The 26,418-nt window shown below is 39.4% G+C and overlaps 1 protein-coding gene across 3 annotated transcripts in view; it reads left to right on the top strand.

Moving 5' to 3' along the window:
• The window catches only part of pde1cb (phosphodiesterase 1C, calmodulin-dependent b), a 149,654-nt gene that overhangs the window by 101,033 nt on the left and 22,203 nt on the right, over positions 1-26,418 (top strand). For all 3 annotated transcript variants that reach the window (XM_034105131.2, XM_071206315.1, XM_034105132.2), the window contains 2 exons: positions 24,671-24,784; positions 25,967-26,149. In XM_034105131.2, the coding sequence (XP_033961022.1) occupies positions 24,671-24,784; positions 25,967-26,149 (297 nt within the window). The remainder of the gene's footprint in view (positions 1-24,670; positions 24,785-25,966; positions 26,150-26,418) is intronic.

Genomic DNA, 26,418 nt, shown 5'->3' with positions numbered 1-26,418 from the left:
AACAAGGCTGGATTCAAAAGTTAATGTACACAACACCAACAGTGTGTACAATAACTGCACTAGACCTCAACGATACACACGTTCATTTTGGTGAGGATCAGTTTTCTCTGATCCTTTTTCCTTTGCAAGTGAACATAAGTTTGGTTTGTTTACAAAACAATCTCCACAGGAACAGATTCATCTTGTTCGTGCAATCAAATGCGTTTGCCTTTTTCATAGCAAATATCATCCTGTTGGCTATAAAAGTTTTACATTCACGGTTCCCAGACAGTGCTTGGTGTGCTGCTGCAGATTGATATTTTATTCAGAGTGAAAGGTCTGGAAAGACTACAGAATGAATTGCCTTGGAATTGGGGGGAAATGCAGTCATATCTGAATGACTGTGTGGCTCTTTGTCAGAGGTGTAGGGGTACCACGAATATATTCCGTATACTAGATGATATTATTACAGAGCAGACATTATGTCACTGGTTGGCATTGAAGCCTGTTATGGAAATCTAGGGCCCAACACAGCTGGAGAGTACAAGTCAAATGATCATAACAAATAAATGGTGAATCGAGAAAGCTGTCTTTTGGTTATTTATTTGAAGCTTCAAATACACGATATAATGATTGAATAATGTCACAAGTCGCACAGAGTATAAGATAGTCTGCGCGAGAGTGCGCAGGACACAATCGGGTAATCAGGGAGGGAAACAGACAGAAAGCAGACAGGCAGGAAACGGGGGTGAACACTTAACACAATAAGACAGGAAACCCAAGACAAGAAAACACACACAGACTACATGTGACATAACATGTGAATTGTGACAATCTCACCTCATTCATCTCTAGCTAACCTAGTCATGTTGATCCTAGTGGGAGTTACAGGTCTTACATATAGTGTATTCAAATACCTTCTGTGGCCCACAGCCTCTGTCACAACCAATGTGAAAAACCACTTCTGCAAAATGGACTTTTCTTGCTAAAGCAGGAGATGGATCTAGGCAATGTTTATATATACTCAGCTTCCAAGTGCTGTGAAAGTAGACTGCAGCATGGTATGAGCACTCAGGAAAGGAGCTCGCAGTGATCTTGCATGTCCACTACTTAGAGAAAGGTTACATTGTGGTGTTAAACTTTATTGTGTATGTTTTTTAAGTGAACGAAGGCACCAGAGTTGGAGTGGGTGGATGGAGGGTGTACACACAGCAGGACCTTGACACAAGGTTTGGCCTGCTCAGTTACGACTGCTATTCTTTAGGCAACAACAACATTTCTTAAGGATAGCGAAAGATTGTTGTCAGATATCTTAAATAGTAACTTTTCTTCATTCAGTGTAGTGTTTACACCTTCTGATAACATAAAAAGTATTGTCTTTGGTTGCAAATTAAATACTAGCTTAAAGAAAAGTAATTATTTGGAGGCAAGGTCAGATCAAACAGGTTTTCAAGCGGCAAACTCTGGAAGTCAGGTTGCGTTAAGGGGCGTTGGCAAGGCCAAGTGGATGGCAGCTGGAATTTAAGATTCACAATGGTCTTCAGAAACGTATAGTATGGGTGACGACTTCCATATTTGATACAGTTTATGGTTATGCAGTTTATCATGTGAAACCTTGGTTTATGTGCATCAATGTGGTTTCTGCATTGAAATGGATTTAGAGGAATTCTTGGATTGGTGGCCAGCAGGTGCAAAAATCCATCCAATCGAATATCACCACATGATATGTTCCCAAACTTCTGGGGTATAGGGAATGTGGGGAGCGGTGTAATAAAACGTCACAAATACTATCAAACAAAACAAACCATTATGAGGTTTAGAAATGATGGTATATCTCAAACAACATATCTAAAGACAATATAAGAGTAGAGTGAAAGGTAGTGATGAACCTAAAGGGATTATCGCCTCCTGAATGTACAGCTCTGCTCAGATTTGAAGAGCTTTATAGAGTTTCAGCTCAGCAGCTCTTTATTTCTCTGACTGCTCTCACAGTGTCGTTCTAGGACGCTTAAAGAAAAGCAAGCATTCAGCTACCGTCGGATGGTAGCCAATAGAGGCTTGATTAGTGATGTGGTGCTTTGCAGCATGATGCTGCTTAGCTGTTATCTAAACAGTTGATAGTGAGGGACTTGGCATCGTAACGTGACACATGTGGTTTGTCACTTGGAATAAACTCCTTTGTAAAATACAGTATGTAGAGGTTGATAAACACTTCAGTTGTCTGCTTCTGTTTGTGTGTGTTCATGTGAGAGTGTGACATGCTTGCAAACATTCATCTTCTTTTTTCTGTGTGTCACTTTAATGCATGAATTGCCTTGTGTGAGGATGTGAATAAGACTGCCAGTGTTTTCTTTAGAGGGATGCTGGGAGGCACAGCAGTGACGCGGTTAGGTGTCTGTTTCCTGTCACGGTCCTTTAAATGCTCCTTCAGACACGCTGGACTAAACATCCTCTCTAGAAAATAAACATTGAGTACAAAGGTTGACTTTTACACAGTTACACTCATGGTGCCTTCACTCTGTATGCCTAACACATATTGTACTTCCTCTGTCATGTTTAATATCATGAGACCTATGGTATGTCAGACACAACACAGTAGGTTTTAGAGAGAATTATTCTTTGGAATTGTTGAACAAAGACGTGCTGTTACATTAGAATTACCTGAAGAATATATCGAGGATTAAAAAACTAATGTCTCAACAGGAATTGAGAAAAGCTTGTCCATGCTTTTATTTTCAGTAGACTCGACTACTGCAATAGTGTATTCACAGGGCTGACAAAAAAATCCATCAGAAAACTGCAGCTGATTCAGAACGCTGCTGAATCACATCAGTCCGGTTCTGAAATCTCTACATTGGCTTCCAGTCGTCCAAAGAATTGATTTTAAAGTACTATTGCTAGTTTTTAAATCATTACATGGTTTAGAACCAAAGTATATTGTTGAACTCCTGCATAATTACGAGCCATCAAGGTGCCTCAGGTCTTCTGGGACGGGTCTGCTATCGGTTCCGAGAGTAAAAACAAAACATGGAGAGGCAGCATTTAGCTGTTATGCCCCGACACTCTGGAATGAACTACCCAAATCATGCACGTCCGCAGAAACGCTTACTATTTTTAAATCGAGACTAAAAACATATCTCTTTGCCGCTGCTTTTAATTGAGATGCTCATAATCGAACTACAGTATGCCTTTTAAACATGTATTGTATACCTGTGGTGTTATTTTATTATCTTTGCTTTGTAATGTCTGTTGTAAAATTGTATAATGTGTTTTTAATGTATTTATTCCTAAAAAGTCTTTTAATTTGTTTTGTAAAGCACTTTGAATTGTCGCATACAGAAAAGTGCTATATAAATAAACTTGCCTTTCCTACATTATACTTCATCACAAGTTGATATTTAAAAGGTTAGATCTTTACATGATGAAGGCCGATAACAATATATCTGATAAAAGGATTTTTATTTTCCACAAACTCATTACTCAACAGAACCATTGTATGCACTGCCTATACAGTAAATGCCACAACGTGGGAGTGATGTCACCAAGAAGACAAGCAGTGTGGTGGTACTTTTTGCCAAAGGGAGTCCTTCAGTCAGCCTGGACCTTTAAAAGTTATTACTGTGACGAATACTACTTTGGTGCAGAACGACTCATTACCGTGTGTATTGTCTTTGTAACCCCTTAGCAACCGGATACACACACCATGGGACCAACGCACAATCTGATGCAATGTTTTTATTTTGTGCCATACAGTACTCACACAGATAGAGAGAAATACAGATTTTTTTAAGCATTTAGTGTTAAATTACTATCTATTTTCATACAGCTAAAAGAGATATGTGATATGATGGAAAGTGTTTCTGTGCATAAGTGTGTGTTTCAGGTGAGGGGGGTCTTCTGTTACACGCTTCATTAATATTGCCTCTTGTATCTAACTGAGACTTGCTCTCCCAGTCCGACAATCTGAATGTAATAAGTGGCCAGCGTGCTCAACAACCCTCTCATACTGTTTGTATGAACCTCATGAAGCTTAATTGAGTCATAAAAAACAAAATGCTAATTTTGCCAAGTATGATGTTTCATGGAGACATTTGGTGTTTCTATGCCTATGTCTTCCGTGCAATAATCATGGTTTCCGTGCATTATGAGGGGAATCGTGCAATTTAATTTATTATTTATTTACATATTCATATCATGTCTATTTAAGTCCCATTTCTTGTTTTTATATTGTCTTGTTGTTTTTTATTGTCTTGTTGTTGCGCGTTGGCACCTGAGTTCATATTGTAATTCCGTTGTACATGTACAATGACCAATTAAAGATCTTATCTTATCTTATCTTAAAGGGCAAGTATGGATTGAGTGGAATGACCTTTTTCTCTACTTAAAATGTGAAATGTTTTATGGTAAGAAGATAAAGAAGCTTGTAACTAGCCTGTTAACAAGATAAACTATGAAGAACTTGTAGCACATTAGCATTTATAAAATGTATTTATAATAACATTTTCAAATGTTCTTTCGACATGCTGCACGAAACATCCTTCCAGGGAAATATACCTTGAGTAGCCAGTAGTTCACTTCATAGCGACTGTGCACTGTGTACCTAACTCATATTTTACACTTTTATATTCTAATATTGGATGAGAATAATTTAGTCTTGAAAAAAAAGTCCCACTTTCACATACTGTCCACACTAATACATATATTTAATCTAGAGATGCTTTTGTCTAAGATGCTACTTTAAATAGATGAAATAGTGCTGACAGCATGTTTTATTTCTGGAAGCTGATGCTGTTTTTGCTTTTCCTTTTAAATATCTGACAGTATATACCCAGATGCCTCTTCAGAAGACATTTTTAAGTATTAATGGTGTTATTTGGATTTGGCGTTTGCGTTTTTTTATTGTAAGAACTTGAAATGACAGTCTGAAGAAATCTCAGACTTCACAAGAGCTAAAACTGCCCAGTGGTTCGAGACATACTGCAGAACATTTTTATTTTAGTGGAAAATGATTTTGAGCGGTACATATAAAGTAGAAATGATCAATGGGAGAGAAAAATAAATGATTGCTTTATGCTTTACAACCTATTTAAATGATTTCTCTACAATATGAATGACCTATCTATTCTTTTGAAGGAAAGAGGGGGTTTGAAACTGTACCAATAAACTATATGTTCCTCCTCAGTTACATTTCCCTTTCCATTTGGAGCTGGCCATTATGAGGAAAGCTCATCATAGGGTTGTGCTTTTCAGCATATAAGGAACAGCAGTGAATATATAGCTGCACACATAATACCCAAGAACATATGGATAACAAACCATCAATCCCTTGCAATCCCACTATACATTTATTATGATTCATATTTCACCAGGGGCAGTTATGGGTTCCCAGATGCTGAAATGCCCATAAGTGAGGCACTCCAGCTGGACTGACTAATGGTTCATTGGAATAAAGGCTGCGGTTGCCAGGCCTTTTCTATATGTGTGGTGTGGCCCATTGCCAAAACAAGAGCACTTCGATGTCCTTGTTTTCCCTGGGTTGAAGGACAGACCACTGATGACCTCTCTTGCCACTTTTCAGCTTTTATTGATCCATCCTTGTGGTTGTGTGTTCATGTGTGTGACAAGAACAGAGACTGCTTTGTCTTCACAGTCCTGCCTCTCTTTGTACCTCATCGTGGAATTACACTGAATTATCTCTACCATGTACATATCTGTTCCCATAATAGGACCATCAAGGTTATTCAGTTTACACAGGAGCTGTCATCCTCACAGTAACACCCATAGTTGGCTATCACTACATCTGGATTAATGTTGTATTTACCTTTGATAGACTCAGGGTATTATGCACAATCCGTTATGTTCTGGCTTAGAGTCAAAAAGATAATCTAATTGAAAGTGTTGTTTTTTCTCCCTCTCCTATTTCATTATGTTAGCTCAGTAACCTGTGTGTGTGTGTTTCTTTGTGTGTGTGTGTGTGTGGTGTGTGTGGTGTGTGTGTGTGTGTGTGTGTGTGTGTGTGTGTGTGTGTGTGGTGTGTGTGTGTGTTGTGTGGTGTGTGTGTGTGTGTGTGTGTGTGTGTGTGTGTGTGTGTGTGTGTGTGTGTGTGTGTGTGTGTGTGTGTGGTGTGTGAGTGTCCATCCACAAGTCACCGATGGCATATTTACTTTGCTTCAGGGATGCGATTACCTTTACAGTAATTGCAGTATAAGGTTATGTCAGCCCCCCCCGTGCATCTATCAATAACCTTCACATCTGCACCTCTCAGGGCCTCTGAGTCTTTATTTATCTCCAACATGAGAGACTTAAGTCAACCATGAAAGGACAGTCAAAGTCAATTGTGACACAACACCCTGGAGTCCCACTAAACATTGAACCGTCTTACATTGTCTTATGGCTCATATATTCCTCTGCTGCAGTTGTTATCACGGAGCTCTGTGATTCACAATCGTTTTGTGTTCCCCCTCACACATCATTGTACTCTGTAGCCATTAGCAACTCTTAATAATTGTCCATGCGCGCACTTATAACTTCATTTATGAATCCATCTTTGGACTGATGCCCACTTATTTATTCACTTGAAAACCTTATCTAGAGATATGTAAGTTGGCTGCAATCGAAGTTCCACAAACTTTCTTTTCACGCCTAGAACAAACGTTTAAATGATCAATTTCATTGCAACATGTAACATGCTGTCAGCAATATTATTATGGATGTGTTGTTTGAGTCATACAATGTCTTGGTGCTCACCTCAAACCCGCATCTTATCAGTCCACTTTTTGTTTGCCTCTTTTGTGCACAACACACACACACACACACACACACACACACACGCACACGCACAAACAAAGAGGCACGCCTGGAGTGTCTTTGTTTCTTGTATCCTTTATATGCGTAGTACAATGAATGCTCCCTCCACTGACCGAGAGTAATTAAAATGAGAAAAGCATGAGCTTGAACCTGTGTTGATGGATGACAATATTTTGGGGGGGTACATTTTCAATCTTTTGTATATTAGGGGGAAATGTCCCCTGGTGCCCTGTAAGGCATACTGGAGAAATTGTGCCAGAAAATTGGATGTTATGTCCTATTCAAATTGCTTATTAAAAAAATCTTAATCCCTTCTTAGAGGCTAGAAAAGATAGATACACAGTATTTATTAATGACAGGAAAAGGCCTTTTCATTGCCAGAGAGTTGCGAAGAGCAGACCAGCACACATAAGCCAACAACTCCCTCCCCCAGCACTTCCAGAATTTCAGTAGAAACACTGTAAGTCTTTGCCCACAGAGACCCCTCATACAACAATAATGCCCTCCATAGAGACTAAAATGGTCTTCTACTAGATCAGTGACCTCCACCATAGTGATTGCTCTTTAAGAGTAACATCTGACAACCCAGGGTCAGACAACAACCTGGGAAACAGTGACCTACAGTCAAATCAAACGACTGTTGGCGTGTAGAATATCAACAAAGTCCTCCTGGAAAAAGAAAAAACACAATATCCCGGGAATTCAGCATGAAACTGAAGAACTGTGAGGAAAAAGGATACACTGCTCCAGATCACGGACAGCTTGTGAAAAAAGCAGAACATGAGCTGCTGTGACTCGACGAACAAGTAGGAGGTCTACAGTAGATGGAGCTTGTTGTGTGAAGTGATACCACACTGGAGAGTAGCACAGGAGAAACAGTTTCCTTAAAGTGGACCTATCATGCTATATTTGAAACATATATTGTAGGGCCATACCTATATAAAACATGTCTGTGAAGTTTGTTTTCAAAATACCAAACAGATCATACATTTTAGCCATGCCTCATTTCGCTCTATTTGCTCTTTTCCAGCCCTGTTTTTGCAAGGGCTGATTCTGCTTTTGTGGCAGACTACAGCGCCACTTACAGGCCTGGCATATGTACTACAGCGTCTCCAGCGCTTTCGAGCGGTCTCTCATTCCCCTGATAGGTGGAGAGTTGCCCATATAGGCGAGGCACCCCTTTTCTGACGTCAGAACAAAGCTCCGTTGCAGCCCCGTTTTTAGAGATTTGGGTATGGAGGAAAAGAGAGGGTTGTGTTTTCTGACACTTGGTGAGTTCCCTGACACACCGGGACACATATTCATGTATAAAAGACGTACAAAAGTGCATTTTGCATGATTGGTCCCCTTTAAGCCACACACATTCTAGCATTTGAATTAGATGGAGACCATGAGAACAAACTGAGACCGACATGGTCACCAAACCAGAGTGTAGTCAGATTAAGAGGCAATGTGCCGACATTGGAAGACCTTCAACAAGACGTTCAGGAGCTCAAATAAATGCTTGAAGCAGAAAGCACCTGAATCCGTTCATCAGGGTTTTAGGGATAAAGAATAAGCTTCGTCTTGAACTAAAAGGAGTCAAAATGTGTAAAGGCTTTGACAAAATGCTCAGGGAAGAGCTCAGCATGGAGGTGTCGTACCAGAACAAGATACCCCCAAAGAGCAACACATCAAAGAAAGGTTCCTGACGGAAGAGGTCACAAATGCATCAGCATATTGTAAAGCTGTCACCAGTTCGAGGAAGTGAGCAACATCGATATGGGTGATGGACAATAAATACAAGAGGTCTTCAGGCTGGAAGAAATGTGTCAGTTTATCCCAAGAGGATCAAGGGAAACAATAACGGGGGTTCCAACATTTTCAGCAAAGGTCAAACACCATCAGGGAGGTGAAACCGGTCTGAAATAGAAGGCCACCACATTTTAGGGGGAGGAAATAAGTCGAATTGGGATAACAGGTGAAGAGATTGCACATCTTAATGTATGTTAGCCCCGCCCACTGTGACCCACCTTCATCCATCTGCCAATGTGTTAAACTTGTTAATATTATACTTTTTGCTGCTTCACCTGATTTATTCACAAGTCTTCAAATGTAATTGTGCTTTTTTGAATTGCTCTCAAAGTCGTCTCCAGATCCCACAGCGCAAGAGAAGTGTTAACCACATCTCAAATGACAACGATTGCTTGTTGTTGTTCAGAGATTGGAGTTTGCTGTGCTCACGTGCCTGTGAAGCTGGGGGACAAAATCCATGTTGAAATCATTAGCTTAGCAGTAGCATCTGGCAATGACAACACCTGCTGAGTGCGGTGCTAGTTACTATATCTGATGGTAAAACCAGAGTATTCCTGATCAATATTCTTGGACCATTGATACATTTTATGCAGTGCACAGAAATGTGATATAACTGTAGAACTTGAACACATTGTATTAGTGACCAGGGAGTTGATAGTTAACCCCAATAGTTCTGGGGTTTGAAAGTAGGAATATTTGTTTGCTGCAACACCTAAATTAACATTCATGTCATTACACATTTGTTTTTGGGTAGCTGCCTAATATGTTCACAGTTTTTTAACTGTTGGCCATTGAGCATCATTAATGAAGACACTAGGGCATCGTTTTGGCAGTATGAGTGTTGAGGAACCTCATTTTACAATCTGTGACTTGTGAAGCCAATTTGCAGCGATATGAAGCTGCAACACACACTTTCCAAATGCTAGTGTTTTTGCTTCTACTACAGTATAACATGTGTGAATGTTAGCGTATGTGTGGCTGATAAAGACAGACAGAAAGACTTCCATTCATCTCTTGCCTGAATGACTCATCTGAGGAATGCACGCCTGTTTTTCCTTATTAGATCATTGTAAGTGAATTACTGCATTTAATGACCTTGTAAACGGCAGACATGTTTTACACTGAATTAATCAATAACATGGCCAAACACAATTGACACGATTTATATATTTTATATATATTTTAAGAACACTTTGAACAGATTTAATTCAAATGTAGGATAAGACCTTTACTGTGTCAAACATACTAAGTGCCATCTTAAAGAAATAAACACCTAATCTGACAGGTCATTGTCGACTGTTGACATACCATTTCTCTCTGCCTTGCACCGGCCATGGGATGCATATTTTAATCTCTCTGTTTATGTAATGTGTGCACCACAGTGTGTTAGGGATTATATTTCGACACGTCATGGGGAGAGCATATTGGTCAGAACAGTTACAGTATGGTCAGTGGAGAGATAAAGGAGCGGATTTGTATGTGAGATTAGCGACGCAGTGTTTATTTAGTTTCATTGTGTTTAATTCTTGAGTTGTATAACTCTTGAAACACTGAGTGCATCCGGACTGACACATATGGTACACGGACAAGGCTTTCTTACTAAATATGTATCGGAAATCCCCTAAAGAGAGGCTTATGTTCCATAACTGTATGTGTTTATCATTTCCCCGTGTGAATTGTTGGATTGACATGAGCTGTAGCTCGGTGAGGTCAATTAGTGCAGTTGGGTTGTTTTGTGTCAGGCCACTGAACTGATTTCCCAACAAGGTCTCTGTTATTTCAGATATCTAACTGTGGTTTGAACAGAGTTGAGTTACAGTGAGGTAGCGAGCTGGATGTTTAATAGAGCTGCTTCACTCAGCTGGCTTTGCCTAATCAAGTCAAATGGAGAGAATAACAGGCGTATTATCTTGGTGCTGCAGTAGCATTTCCAGCAATTTATGCAAATATGGACTACATGTTGCTTCACAGTGGTGACTTAGATAATGTACTCTCTATACTTCCTGCAAAGAAAAGTTCTAGGGTGTAGTGAAGAAACTTAATAGAGATAAGGTCTGTTAAATGTCATGTTTAACATTACAAAAGAGCAGAGTTGTTTCTTGATTTGACCATCTGATATTAACAATTTGATATACCTCGCATCACTGGTTGAATTCATCTTTTTAGGCTCATGAATGATGTAGGCAGGATCAAGATTCACTAAAGGTATTTGTCAGCCAGATAAGATTTATACCAGAAATGCACATAACAAGAGTTTAAAGACTGTTTATGGATGAACTATACTGCCCCCTTTCTATTGAATAAGCAGCCTTCTTAATGAAATGCTGTACCTGTAAGCATGTCAGACATTGAAGTCCCTGCACAGACCCTCTGAAATAATAGGTTTGTTTCAGTCAATTTGAAACACCACTTTTCCTTTTCCATAATGTGTTTCTCAAACCCCCTAAAACGAAAGGCGGACTATTACAGTCATTAGTGAGTCCATTAAATCCTTAATTATGCGATCCTGCAGTGGTGTCTATGTTCCAGCGCGCTCGCATTCTTCGCTGCAAATTCATCTTCTTCTCTTTGACCTCTACTCCCTCGCTACCCATTTCTCCTCTTCTGATAATGAATGGCGTCAGTCACCGCATTAATTGGCCATGTCTGCTTGTGTTATTTTTATTTGTATTATTTTTATTTTTTAGATGATTTTCAGTCTTTAGTAGAGAGATGTTGACAAAGGGAAGTAAGAGACATGGTGAATTGTGTTATTCACAGTGATAACCTCTGTGAAGATTTCACCTTGGGAAAGATATTCATACTTGATTTATAAAAGGTTATTATAATTGCATGTTTAGTCACACTTTATTTACACAGTCGAGAACTGATATTCAACCAGATGTGTGTGGTGTGGAGTCAAATGTCAACCACTTCTCCTTTGACAGAGTTGACCTTGTCTTTTAGAAAATGATGTTGGTACACTATATATTGGAAGATAAGAGATCATTTGACAGAAACATAAAGGTTATCACTAAAAGATGATTGCATTTGTTTCCAGTCATTATTGCAATACAATCATTGCAATGTATAAATGTTCCAGTCATGTTTCAACTCTTAAAATACTTGGTTAAGGTAAGAGTAATATAATAGATTTTGGTTAAATATTCAATTCCAATTTGAAACAGAAGACAGGACACGTTTACGCTGAAATATCTTTCTAACTTTAACAGAAGTGTCAGAGACGCCCTAAACCAAACCACTTACCCTACAATGTGGGTGCAAAGACTATTCCTTCATCTCTATACAAAATGATGCCATTGGACCACAGATGGAAATGAGCTATTAGCTATAATCTGGCATATTGCATCTCTTCTCTCTGCTGAGATTAATGTTTTGTATGCATGGTCCTTCTATAAATAAATATATAAATTGATACCCAAAATAATTGTAGTTATTTGATGTTTTCTCGCCACTGAGATTACCCAATTGCATTGAATAATTCACCTTAAAGGTCACCTATTATGCAAAATCCACTTCTTCATGTCTCTTATACATAAACATGTGTCCCCTCTGTGGAAAGAGATTCTGAAAGTTTCATGAAAAAGGATTCGCTCACTTTTTCTCCTGAACCATTTATATAAAACCTGAGATCTTGGCCACTTCATGATGTCATAACGATTGTTTGGCTTGCGTAACCATTAGCCCATCACCAACCAAGGAAACCCCCCCAAGCTCTCATGGGCCCAAGAGGGTGTGGCCTTCTTTAGCTGCGTAACCCTGACCAAAGAGGTCATAATGACTCCCACGTATCGATTACACATACACTACGCACTCACCGACATACAGTCACTCAAAGCTTATGTGTCCCATCTTTGCCTGTCGGTGTTTGCTGATTGAATGCAGATGAACTCCGTTAAGCTTGTATTTCCTTGCAGAACAAAAGACTTCCAAGAACTCACAAATTGCTTACTGGGATTAAAGGAAATGTAGTTTGGATTTAGAAAGGGCATCTGACTGTTGCAGACACAACACAAATATACTCTACACTTGCTCATTAACACACATACAACCACATACACACACTTAAACCAACCACATTCTTATTAGTTATTAGCCTCTGTAATCTCTTCTCAAAAGCAAATGTTCTCCCTCTGTGTGGTCAGTCTGCATGGAGAATACTAGATGCTTTTCAACAAAAAAGACATGGTTTTATGAAGGTGATGGAACATTTAATTTCGCCAATAAAGGCATCGTCTGATGAATATTCCTTAAATGTTCTAACCTGCCAACTGAATGGATTTGATTAAATGCTTTTATTATGGTCAAATCATACTCCTCCAGGCGCAGGCCAATATGCACATTGCTGTCTTTAGTTGTATTTCTGTTCATTGTTCTTGTAGCACAAATACATTATTGGAAAGCTACACAAGCAGTGATTTGATAAGACAGGTTGTAAACAAAAATACAGTTAAAGACTTCCTGGGCCAACTTTGACCTGCCATCAACCATTTCAATCAAATGTTATTTATGTTGCGAACACCACAACATTTTCCTCAGGGGTCTTCACAATCTGTACAGCGTCCGACACCTTCTCTTTTTAGACCTTTACAGTGGAGATGGAAAAACTACCAACAAATCCCATTAACGGGGAAGAAGAAGATAAACACGCATTAGATTTCATTTGTAGAGAAAAACTAAATGACAACATGGACAATCCATATGACAGAAATGTTAATGTGAGATGTATGAAAAATACGTCGAACATCTTCTAGCTGCTACCAAAAACAATAATGTGGGCAACAAGCACAACCAGATTGAATGTGGCAACCTGCTAGATACAAAGCTCTCGGCATGATGCCTGTGGTTTTACCCATTCAGTTTTCCTCTGCAGCCAGGCATACCAACATTATGGGTGCACTCAATTATGATTTTACTTCCAAAATATTGTTTAGATAATTTGGCTGAATTTGGCTTAATCACAAGTGATCCGAGCAACAAATTACCTGGTATGTTTTGCTCCATCAGATTTCATTCTAGCAATGTTGCTCCAATTACTCTGGAGAATACAATGTAATCACAACAGATGCCACACAAAATACCCATTGTTTGAACAAAGAACAATTTGTGCCATTTTTTAGATATGAACGGACTCCATTTTATTATCTGCTGGGAAGTTCACCTTATGGGTGTTAGAGATTGCACTAGAATCAGGACTCTTGGTTTGCAATATGAATTGATGGTCCTCTTCTCAGAATGGAGCAGGGTGATAAAAGCCCATATGGCAGATGAATGCTCAACCTTTTTAAATGATGACTTGGCTGCTGGTAAATCAAACACCCACCCTCTGCTGTGGCCAAATGGTCCATCGCCTCTCATTGAGTCGCTGTGTGCAGGCTGGAATCTGCTCAAGCTTTTTACAGCTTTATATCTTTATGTCCACATTGGTGTGACCATGGACACATCACAAGATAATTGTTGCCCTTTTCCCAGTGCTCTGTAATGCTACTCTTATTCAAATGGGTCACATTGCTGATGCAGTGAATGTGGAGAACATTTACTTTTCACTTCCTCACGCTCAATGCTGCACATTCACGTATTCATGTATGTCAAATTCACAAGCTCACTCGTAAGGAAAAATCCACTTCATAAAGCTGCCCCAAATCAGGTTTTAATATGCTAGGCTCCAGATGGCGGCAAGAAGTAAAGTATAGTGAATATAAAAGCTAAAGAAATGTTGCATTATGATGTGAGCAAATCTACACAGTCTGCTTATCGTCCACCCTGTGGTCAGACCAGACAACTGAAGCTTGTTTGAGTGAAGAGAGAGGATTAAAAGCATCTGAACCAACCTTCTTTGCCCTTCACACGCCACTTTAGATAAGATGTGTTTTACTCGAAAGTCCTGCCTGGAGAAGCTTTGATGCTTTGTTCAAATGCCCCACAGCTCTATTAAATGAAAGTCAAAAGATCCATTATCTCACATGGAGCTGTCGACTAAAGGTTGAGGTCAAGTTGTAATTTGTGTAACGCTGCACATTGTCTTTGTTTTATAGCTAAAACACCATTTTGGGTTTTAGAAACATGTCAGCACATTATTAGTATGTATTGGTACATTTGTATCTGCACAGTAATGATGAAGGGCTTGTTAACTATTCCCAGTATAGCCAAGAGTAGAAAACCACCCAAGATAATGCGTGTTCATCTCTATGCCATTACTGCTGGGTTATTTATTTACATTTATATGTATGCATTGGTTGTTTTCAGTAAAACCTAATAATTAATAATTCCTTACATTTATTATAGCGCTTTTACAGATGCTCAAAGCGCTTTACAAATACACACATTACACATATCATACATGCAATGGTCATGTACTGTGGACAATACCCACAGGAGCAAGTTCAGGTGAAGTGTCTTGCCCAAGGACACACCGGCTTTACAGACGCAGCAGCGGCTTTCACCCCTTGATCTGATGATCATTGCACACCGTCCATCTTCAAGTCATCGAGGCGCTTTTACAAGTACACATTAGTATCATACATGTACTGTGGACAATACCCACAGGAGCAAATCCGGGTGAAGTGTCTTGCCCAAGAACACAACGTCCTGACGCAGTGGCGGGTTTCGAACTGGAGTTCCCCAGCACCCCCCTTGATCTGATGATCTGACGATCAGATGCACAGACCACTGCGCCACCCGTCCCAATACCTACTTGGTATTGGGTCAGGACCAGTTGGGTACATATTGGGGTGGATGAATATTCCAACAGTAAATAATTTAAAGCGTAACATTGGAGAAGCCAACGGATAACCCAGCCCAATGATGCCAACTCTCTTTCAATACAACTAGCTGGCAGCACTAGCTCCAGAACTCACTACATCTAGAGAGAGTCGCCAAGTTGGCAACAAACCTTTCAATTAAAAGCCACTCCCCCAAAAGTGTCATATAATCGTAAACATATCATAACGAATATGGCTATAGTTACTACACACAGCGAGCTGTTGGAGGATGGTCACCTGACTGGCAATGATTTAGCGGGTAGTTACAGGTACCAGCTTTAACACCAACCCTTGGTCAAAACAACAAAGTGGGCGATTATGACATCTATGCTATATTGATCCAAACTGGGTTAACGTTTTGAGTGCCTCCTGTATTACATTGTTGCTATTTCTGTTCATTGTTAGTGATTACATAAAGAAAGACCCTCAAAATAGACTCATGGGTTTCCTTTTAAACTATACAAAGAATAGACAAGGTAAAAATACCACAGGCTCTTATCACCAAATGTATTTGTTCTCTTATTGCATTACACCACTAAATTCATTTCACTTTAAATATGAACAAAGGATTTAATCTAAATAATTGACTCTCTCTCTTTGTCATTTCGTTCTCATAGTGTTGACGTTTTTTTTAACTTCATCTCATATTTGATTGGCAGACTCTGACATGAGTGGGCTGCATTCAGCCAACCACTGGTCTTTTTTAAGGTTTCTTCTGTTCCCCGCCATCCTTGTCACATCTGTCGTTTGCAACCTCCCACGGGAAAGGCTTTGTTTAGAACAGATATCCAAACTTTTTGAAGGAGTTACCAATTTTGTTCAGTGTGCAGCTTGCTTGCAGTGTAACAGTATTTGTAATTTTAATTAGAGCCATTAAAAGCAGCAGAAACATTCAGCCAGCGCCTGCTGTTGCTGTTCCCACCCAAAACTGAATGACCACCAACACTCAGTGGGGGCGTCACATTAACATTTATATTGACATACTATTAAGGCATTTAGTTCACGTTCCACAGCAACACTGAATGTGAGAGGAGGCCGTCTGTGCGTACTGGAGATGTTTCTGAATTCAACACGACATTTTTTACTCAGGTATAACACATTGATACATTAAAGAAATTCCCTCTCTCAAACTTCAGTTTTGCACCCCATTAATTATATATTCTTCATATTACTGCTGATAATTTTTGTTCATTTCAGTAAAATATGAAAATCAAATCGCCTGCCAGGCAGTGAACATATCTGCTTTCACTTTTGTTTAAGTTGATTTAACAAAGTGTGGAAATGCAATTTAAAGTATGGACTCATTTAAAATAAGTGCCACTTACCCATGGTGCATTCATTCAACATCCAAATGGAAAATGAATACAGAAAATACAAATTCTAATTCAAAGAGTAGTATCTGTGAAAACCCCTTTCTTTCCTTTATTCTGTCTTCTGAGGTACCGTAGATCAAATTCGATTACAATTAGGTCTTGAGAGTTAAAACAGTTAACAAAGTCATTTCATATTGATTTTCTTTCAATCGAATGAAATACTTATTTCAGCTCCAATTCAAATTCTTCCTTCATTCTTTTTGAGCACGATTCTTTGAAATCATGTTTATTGCGGTAGACTGGTAGAGTATTCAAGTTAAGGTAAAACTCCTTAATTTGGCAACATCTGGTTTCAGTGGAATTGTTTAACTTCACTCAAAACCAGCCATCAGAATAATTAAATAAAAAATGCCACAAACAATTTGGCGTTATATCGTTCAAATACACCAACGTACTTCTTCCAACAGCAATCCATTCATTGATCTAGGGATGTGTATGTTGTAGGGGGAATCCAATGAGCTAAATAGAGTACAATTGAGTCTTCACCACAATCGAAAAGCAAACACGTGTAACACTGAGCTGTGTCCTGTTGATCAGAGGCCAGCTGCAGATTAAACCTAGCCTCAGATTCCCGTTTCATCCCATCTGTCTTGCCAAAACGTCGACGTCCCAGGACTCCAGTATTTTATTCACAAACCTCTTCTCTGCTGCAGTCACAAATCACGGTCAAGGCTGCAGAATATGTGGCAACTCGGCTTAACTGAGTCATCATGTTTTCACAGGCCCTGTTCTGCTTATCAGCCTGGAAACCTGTGTGTTGCCTGAAAGCACGCTAATCTCCCCGGTGATTACATTGACCCCGGGCCATTGATTACACACCATCTAGGCTAGAATGTCATTTGAACACAGCCGGTGACCAATTTTGCATCCTGGCAGCGCTCTCCACTCAACCAGCTCCATGTATCCTCTCCCTTGCTTTTTGCAGTGTGGAAAATAGGTTGTGACGGTTGCCGTGGCCCCTGAAAGCAGAAATGGACCTGCTTTTGTTACGATTTAGGTCAGAACGATACATTTCATTTTCTGAATGTTATTTTCCCCTGTAGGTATGCAGGCAGTGTTTTCTGCTTGAGTGACAAAGCAATTGTTGGAAGAAGGAGGAAGCTGTTGCCACCCTCTGCTGTTTAATGTTTCCTTTTTTCAGGTTCACTTCTGGTTGTCACAACAGCTGTCGAGAGGTTGAGCGTTGTGGAGCCCTGCAGAGTGGCTCTATTCTGACACTATTACTTTCCTTTTTTTTGTATTTCCATTTTGCTGAGCAGGTCAGTTGAGGCAATACGAATGGAGGATGAAGAGGCTGAATACCAACTATAATCTTCCCTCTTTGCTCTCTGCTCACCCTCTCTGAGGGAAAACAAATACATGTGCCTCATCTTCAGATCTGGAGGTAGACAGCTGGAGGCGCACTCTGTCACCGACCGGCTTAACCTCGCAACCGCTGGAAGAGTCATTTCAGAGGGGAGATTTTATTACTAAAATGATTTACCCAGTGGATGTTTAGGGAATTGTGCACGATGATTAATGTTACTTAAAAATAACATTAATAAAAAGTGTGTAGTCTAAAAGAGTTAAAACAGTCATATATTCTGACTTGAAACAGGAGACCATTTTGCTGTGTATTCTGCTAAAAGCAAAATATTGCTATTCCAATCACAATGCATTTTGGTTCTCATGCTTTAGTTAATGCACATTCCCCGTGTTACTCTTTCCGCCGCAGTTAAAACGGCTCTGATAAAACAGCTCTGATGAAACCGTCCTAATCCCCATTCCAGCCAGCAGAGACTCAATATAACTATAAGCCTACTTACAGCCACGAGCTCAAAGGTCTGGAAAGACATAATGAACTCCGCACTGCAACTCCATTTCTTGACACAATCACAGCTCCAGCAACACATGCCAGGACTTGTTAAGGTGTATTTCAACCCTTTCATAACAGAGGTCCTTAAGGTCAAGCTTTACCAGCTGACCCCATCTGGCTGCAGCCGTCAGACATATTGAGCTGTCAAACGGGAGACATCCCACAATACATCTGAGAAGAACTCATCAAAGCTCATAGATGTTTCTTTATGCAACTCAAATAAAAGCTCTCTGTCAAGCGGCATGTGTTTGCAATTGACACAGCGTTGTTCAGAAGTAAAGCAAACGTTTGAGCTGCTTGTATTCTCGTGTGGCTACAACAGGTTTATTTGTATAATCTGTGCAAAACACAGGACAGTCTCTATCTTTAGATTGTTTATCTTTCATGATGATTGTAGATGTCAGTAAAAGACACACAACTTCAGTGCTAAACCTTTTAATGGTACTCCACCCAACATCTTTTTTTGGCATTTAAAATCAAATATGTTTATTTTAATCTTCCCCAGAAAACATCAGCTTTTGTATCTTAATCTTTAGAGAATGGAAACTGTGATCCGCTTGAAGTCACGTTGGTTAGAATGGATTTCAAAAGGTGAACCCAAAATGTCTAAACCACCTGCCTGCTCTCCTTCTGAATGCTCAGTAGGGGTGGGCGATATGACGATATATATCGTCGTGACGATATTAGGTCTCCACGATATGCTTTTTCAGAGATATCGTATCTATCGTGATAAAAAAAAATAAAAAATTGAAAAAAAACTATAAAAAAAAAAACTTTTCCCTTGAGTTATGCTAAAGTCTTTTATTGCACTTCAAGTCTAAAGTTTACATTTTAATTGTTTAGCACTGACTTTTCCTCATTGATGTTTTATGTTTTACTTAGTTGTGTTTTACCCTCCTTTTCATGTTTATTGATGTTGTTCACTGCTAGTGCTACCTCAGAAAGTTCATTTTTATACTGAGAAACTGTGCCTTGAAGCAATATCAAAATGTTGAATTGTTCATTCAGGGATTCATTTCAGAAATAAAACCAGCTTGAAATGCTATTTTGGTCTGTTACTCCTTTTTGTTTTAGTTTGTGTTACCTCGTAGGTGGTTGTACTGTTAAGTAACTTGAAAAATAATCATAATAACCGACATGAAAAAATATTGTGATATATATCGTCTATCGTGATACTGCTTGAAAAATATCGTGATAATATATTTTTCAATATCGCCCACCCCTACTGCTCAGTATGTTTCAAATGTACTAACGTAACGTCTGAGCTGTATAAAACACACACATGAAGACCGATCAGACCATTGCCTGCATATGTATCCCTGCTGTCAGCTGCATGTCATGTTTATGTATGAGTCAGATTCTCACGACAGCAGTTTTGACTAAAGTGCAATTCTTTGTTCATTTATAAGTCGCTTGAGTTATTTATCACATTAAAGATGTTGTAGTGTTCCCTACTTTATATAATTGAGGAATTCATATCTTTGTATTTTTTAAAACGATACATTTGAAAGCAACACCAACGTCATCAGGTTATTCATAATTTGCAGACATTTCACAATCCAATCCACTTTATTTATATAGCACATATTAAAAACAGAGGGTTTAGCAAACATAACATTATAATACAATATAATATTACAGTAATAGATAAAAGGCACACATAAGAATAGTTAAAAGGTACATAAAGGCTATGGACAGACAATAAAAGCATAACAATCGATAAAACAGCTCAAACTGACTCGAAAGCGAGGGAAAAGAGGTGGGTCTTCAGGCGGGACTTAAAATAATACAAAGGTGTATTATTGGCAGCCCTAAAAGCATATTATACTGTCATATCAATATATAGTTTATCCTAATCCTAATGTTTTGTATAGTTCCTTTGTCTTTTCATTTGAAGTTGTTACGGTAGAGCGAAGGAAGCAGGTAGGACCCAAATGCAGATTAAAGTGAAAAGAATTCCTTTATTTCAAGGCGCTATATATATATATATATATATATATATATATATATACAGGCAGGCAGGCAGGCAGGCAGGCAGGCAGGCAGGCAGGCAGAACAGAACACTCACCGAGGACAAGCCAAATCACAAGACAACCCGACAAAGAGAGACAGAAAACACAGAACTTAAATACACCCAGGACTAATCACATAAACACGAGACAGGTGAGGAGGGAGGAGAAAACACATAGGTACCAGGTGAACACAATTGGGTAATCAGAGAGGGAAACCGACAGAAAGCAAACCGGCAGGAAACGGGGGTGAACACTTTACAAAATAAAATAGGAAACCCAAAGATAGAAAAGGACACGAAAAAGACTAACAGACAAATCCTAACAGAAGTTATTAAAAAAATCTATCCGTGTGATTCAATTTGTTTGGCTTGCAAAACTATGAATTGACTGAAAGTAGTTTCCCTTAACTTTCCATATCACATCAATCCAGAGTGAGAATTGTACAGCCATGTCAAATGACATGGCTGTTGCTCCTGCACCCTATTAGCTTCTTCTTGGCTCAAACTGAATTCCCCGGGTTGGCTCTGTGCCCAGGCGTTACTCTGACCCGTGCTATTAACCCAGCGTGTCGCTCCCTGGGGAATGACTGCAGGTGAAATGAGCCCATTTTGTTTTGCTTGGCAGAGACATTGATTTCTCATACATTTTGGCACTTGCCTCATCATCACAACACATTGTTATTATTCAACAACATGTATTTCTGAATGGTTATATTCATCCAATGTTGTGTGGCTTTGTGCATTGAACAGAGGGGTGTTTGGAATACAAGTCTTTCATACTCTAAAACGGTTTCTTCTTTTATCTCAGCATTTTGAAAAGGCATTAATCCTCACAATAAAGACGCCCTGGACGCTCCACATCTGGTAAATTGTTTTTTGATTGAACAACAAAAATTGATTAGCCGTTTAGTTTAGCGTATTGTTAGACAAACAAAAGCAATGAGCCTGGGACAAAGCCATTTTGCAGAAGCATTCACCAGAGGCATTTCTATCAGTACATGTGCTAATGTGACTCAACGTGAGCACAGCGTGCCGGCACCACTGCAATCCAAGATATCAAATCAAAGGGAATGGCCAACTGAGCACATCTAAACCTTTCTGATGGGTTATAGTCAATGATCTCTATTAAAGGAGATAGAATTTTTTGTTCTATCCTTGTGTATTAGCAGGGAAGCTCACTGGCACACAGCTGTTCTTAATAACCATCATTAGATCCAACCAATTGATATGTGCAGTGATTTTAGAGTTGCAGCTTACCCGCCATCCATTCACTTCCTTATGATTCCTAAAATAGCTTTCAGACAATAGCTCAAGAGAGTGATTTGCATGTAAAGAGCTGTTGTTATAGTCAAATGTTCTTTTATAGGTCTTAGATCTCTAGCTCTGCAAAAGCAGTTTTCTTTCTGAGTTGGTCCATGTGTTGTTTGTCTTGTGCACTCTCAATGGGGACACACTATTCCACAGATGGCAGTAATACGGAAAGATACGGAAAGATATGCTGTGATGTGCTAAGCAAAAGCCAGGAAGAAAACCAATAGTATCGGTGAATATAAACAAGGCTGGATTCAAAAGTTAATGTACACAACACCAACAGTGTGTACAATAACTGCACTAGACCTCAACGATACACACGTTCATTTTGGTGAGGATCAGTTTTCTCTGATCCTTTTTCCTTTGCAAGTGAACATAAGTTTGGTTTGTTTACAAAACAATCTCCACAGGAACAGATTCATCTTGTTCGTGCAATCAAATGCGTTTGCCTTTTTCATAGCAAATATCATCCTGTTGGCTATAAAAGTTTTACATTCACGGTTCCCAGACAGTGCTTGGTGTGCTGCTGCAGATTGATATTTTATTCAGAGTGAAAGGTCTGGAAAGACTACAGAATGAATTGCCTTGGAATTGGGGGGAAATGCAGTCATATCTGAATGACTGTGTGGCTCTTTGTCAGAGGTGTAGGGGTACCACGAATATATTCCGTATACTAGATGATATTATTACAGAGCAGACATTATGTCACTGGTTGGCATTGAAGCCTGTTATGGAAATCTAGGGCCCAACACAGCTGGAGAGTACAAGTCAAATGATCATAACAAATAAATGGTGAATCGAGAAAAGCTGTCTTTTGGTTATTTATTTGAAGCTTCAAATACACGATATAATGATTGAATAATGTCACAAGTCGCACAGAGTATAAGATAGTCTGCGCGAGAGTGCGCAGGACAATGAAAAAGCAGAGATTATATAAGGAAAGAGTGGGAATATTATAACTCCCCTGTTCACACGGGGAGATTGTTATGAGACACCCAGTGGCCTTGAGTAGATAGCATAACGGTTCTCAGAGCAGGGAAGTTCGTGATGTGTCTGACTGTGTATGAGTCTCCCAGTCTGCTGAAACAGCTGTGGCCTTGCAGAGACTGGGAAACTCATAAGAGAATATAATAGAATAATAATGGTAAAAGCACAACAAGAGGAAATAAGAAGCATTTGGTTTAAACATATGAAAGATATAATAAGGATAATAATAATGATGATAATAATAAAATGTTCCACTACAAGCCCTGCAGCTTGATATACAGTTTGGAACTCAAACCATTTCTCTATTGCATTTAGGCCCCAACTCAAGCTTTGACGGTACAAAATAAAACACTGGGCAAACTACTCCCATGAATATTTAGATATTCAGATCATTGTTGTTTCAACCTTTTTCATAGAAACATTTTAGGCCGTTGCAACAACTGCAACCGCTCTCAGGGAATATAATCAATGAAAGCATCTGAAACCTCTTACTCTCTCTACCTTTCTGCTTAATAATTCAACAGCAAGCGTAGCCTCTGTGGGCCTTCACTGTGAAGGGGAGCGTGTGACCTCCAGCACAGCAGCAGGTGGCAAAGTGCAAGCGGTAGCAGTGTGCACAAAATGGTGTTAGCTTGCTTTGCTCTTTGGTGTCTATTTATAGTGGGATTTTTGCTGGGGCTGGAGAATATTTGGAACACAACTGAATATATTGACCTGGAACTTCAAGAGGATAAGTACTGACAATTAACAAACAAGATTGGGTTTGATCGTTTCAGTCATGTTGCATCGCTGAAATACTCATTAATTTATTTTCCAGTAAACCTCAAAATACATCCTCTATAATAACTTGACGTGAAATCAGCGAACGACACATCCAACATATCATAACCCAATTGGTTTATGCAGTGACTGTCAACCTTGAAAGCAATAATGCCTTTATAAAGCATGTTACTGTCTTTATGAATTACTAAGTGATCAAGGCTGAAACAGGATCTGAAGCAGTCAGGGAAAAACAAATGTCCCTGGTTCATCGCTGCGATCTGATGAAATGGAGTTAAAAGCCACTTAGTAAAGTAGTGCCTTGAATTTGCAATATTAACGCTATTTCATTTAAAAAAGCCAACACATGCAAATGAGCCAAGACATTTGACTTCTCCTAGCAAGAAAAGCACACGTGGAACTAATAACGTTAGGTGGCTTCATTCCAATTAAGTGTGAGCCAGCATGCTTGATACCAGAGCTAACTGAAACACGTAGCAATTACTGATGTTATTAATGACTCCTGTGTAAGTCAGACTGTCGAGAAATACCGATGCCAGTTAAAGGTATTCAAAAAGGGACTGTTGTTTTGAATTAAGAAGACTAAGACTCCCATCAGAGCTTAAATCAACTTGAAAGAACACATTAAAAAGAGTATAAAAAAACACATTAATATGTCCCATCCTAACCCAACCTTGTGGTCCATAGTGACTCATTTCTTTAAACTTTAAAAGGAGAGTTAATTGAATATATTCTTAAAAGAAAATACCCTTTTTATCTGTTGGCTCTCGGCCAAGGTTTGCACTTACTTTTCTGTCGATGGAGAAGTCTGCAGATTTACAAGTCTGCATTGTTTGCTGTCTACTGCTCTCCCACTTGGTAATTTATACCCAGAAGAAAACCAAAGAAAGGTCGCCTAGTGCAAAAGGAACCCAGACCAGATTAATCCAATATCAGTTGCAATTAATTGCTCATGTCAAGCCGGCTTGGGAGTAATCCAATTTGTTAAATGACTGTCGAATCTCTGTTTTAGATTACGATGTCTGGTGAAGCAACTGGAGAGAGGAGAGGCTTCCCTCACAGACCTCAAGAAGAACCTCGAGTATGCAGCGTTGGTGCTGGAATCCGTGTATGTGGAGGAGACGAGGTAAGGAAACACGCACGAGTGTTGACATGGTTCATTTGTTGAGAACAACAGCGCTGTAATGACAAAGGCCAGACTTTGGAAGACGGAGAAGTATCCTTAGTATGGCACCTGTGCTGTAATTAGTTTCATTTAAAACAGTTTGTCTATCAGCTGGGTTACAGAATCTCTCAACCTTATAACGGATGATAGACAGAAATGTCACATTACAAATGCTTTCATAACTCAAACAAAGTGACATTTACTGAAGTACTTACCATCCACAACATGTCACAATGAAATATTGAATTTTACTGCACTATGTAGATTAAACTACCAAAAGCATATGATGCGGTTAATATTAAATACTTGCTACTTACTTACTATTACATCAACACAACTGATACTACAACCATATAACACCAACTTATTTGTATGTTTTCACTTACAGGTTTATCGCTTGTTTTTCTTACTGTAATGTAATATAATGTTGATATCCCATATGTGGACAAGTTGAATGCACACAGTCAACAACTTCTCATCCCTAAAAACCAAAAAATATAACAGATTTAGAGATTGGAAAGATCTTTCTTATGTCAAAAATATTTGTAGGTATGGTTAGGTTGAGGGAATACAAAAGGTCAGTGTATGACAGTAGTTTAATGCAGGTCCAGAATCCAAGATATGACCAGGCTTATGGAATTATGTAAGGCTCCCTTCATCGAGATCCCACCAGATTAGGGCCAGCGATGTCACGACCACTCCAGGAGGCAGGATGATGAACTACGCGCTGCAGAATCCATGTAGCACCATGATTATCACTGCGATGTCAATGCTTTCACTCTGCCATGGAACATGTATTCCGTTCAGAGGGTGGAGACCAACAGGCTTTTCTCTTGATCCCCTGTCCATGTCAACACAACAGCGTAGCTGTAGAGCATTATGTCACACAATTGGATTTGAATACTCCCCATCATGGGGTCTCAAGAGGCCGGGGATGTGTTGATGTTATATAAGAAGTGATCATATTTGATTGACAGCTAGGATTTTGAGTTTGATCCCCTGTGACAGTAGAGCTGTGATAAATGCTAAATATTTTAGTAAGCCTTTAGTCTCTCTGCATCTGTCTGATTTGACCATGCTTTGTTTTATTTTTCATTTTTTTGTCTCGTTCACCTTACACCCTTCTCCTCTCCCCTCTTTCAGGCGTTTGGTGGACACAGAGGATGAGCTCAGTGACATCCAGTCAGAGTCCGTGCCCTCCGAGGTTCGGGATTGGCTGGCCTCCACCTTCACCCGGCAGATGGGCCTGATGCTGCGGCGCAATGACGAGAAACCTCGCTTCCGCAGCATCGTCCACGCCGTCCAGGCTGGCATATTTGTTGAGAGGTAAACCCGTGTGATGCACAAACACAAAGCCACAGATAAATAATGAATATGGATCGTCACCTTTATCTTTGCCCTGTTGGACCAGACCAGTCCATGGTGAGGCGCGACGGACTTAAAGCTTTTCCATCAACATCTTTAGTTTGGCCTTGTATAATTAATGGATATTGTTCTTGAACGTTTCAGTGCATTTTCTTCACCTGCCCTTTACATTCCAGACATTTTGCAAAGCACCGTATTTAAGAGTTTAGAATTATTATTTTTGTAACCTT

This window comes from Pseudochaenichthys georgianus, chromosome 17 (assembly GCF_902827115.2).
Source record: "Pseudochaenichthys georgianus chromosome 17, fPseGeo1.2, whole genome shotgun sequence".
NCBI lineage: Eukaryota > Metazoa > Chordata > Actinopteri > Perciformes > Channichthyidae > Pseudochaenichthys > Pseudochaenichthys georgianus.
The sequence above is the reverse complement of the archived record's forward strand: the minus strand, read 5'-3'. Positions and strand labels throughout refer to the sequence as shown.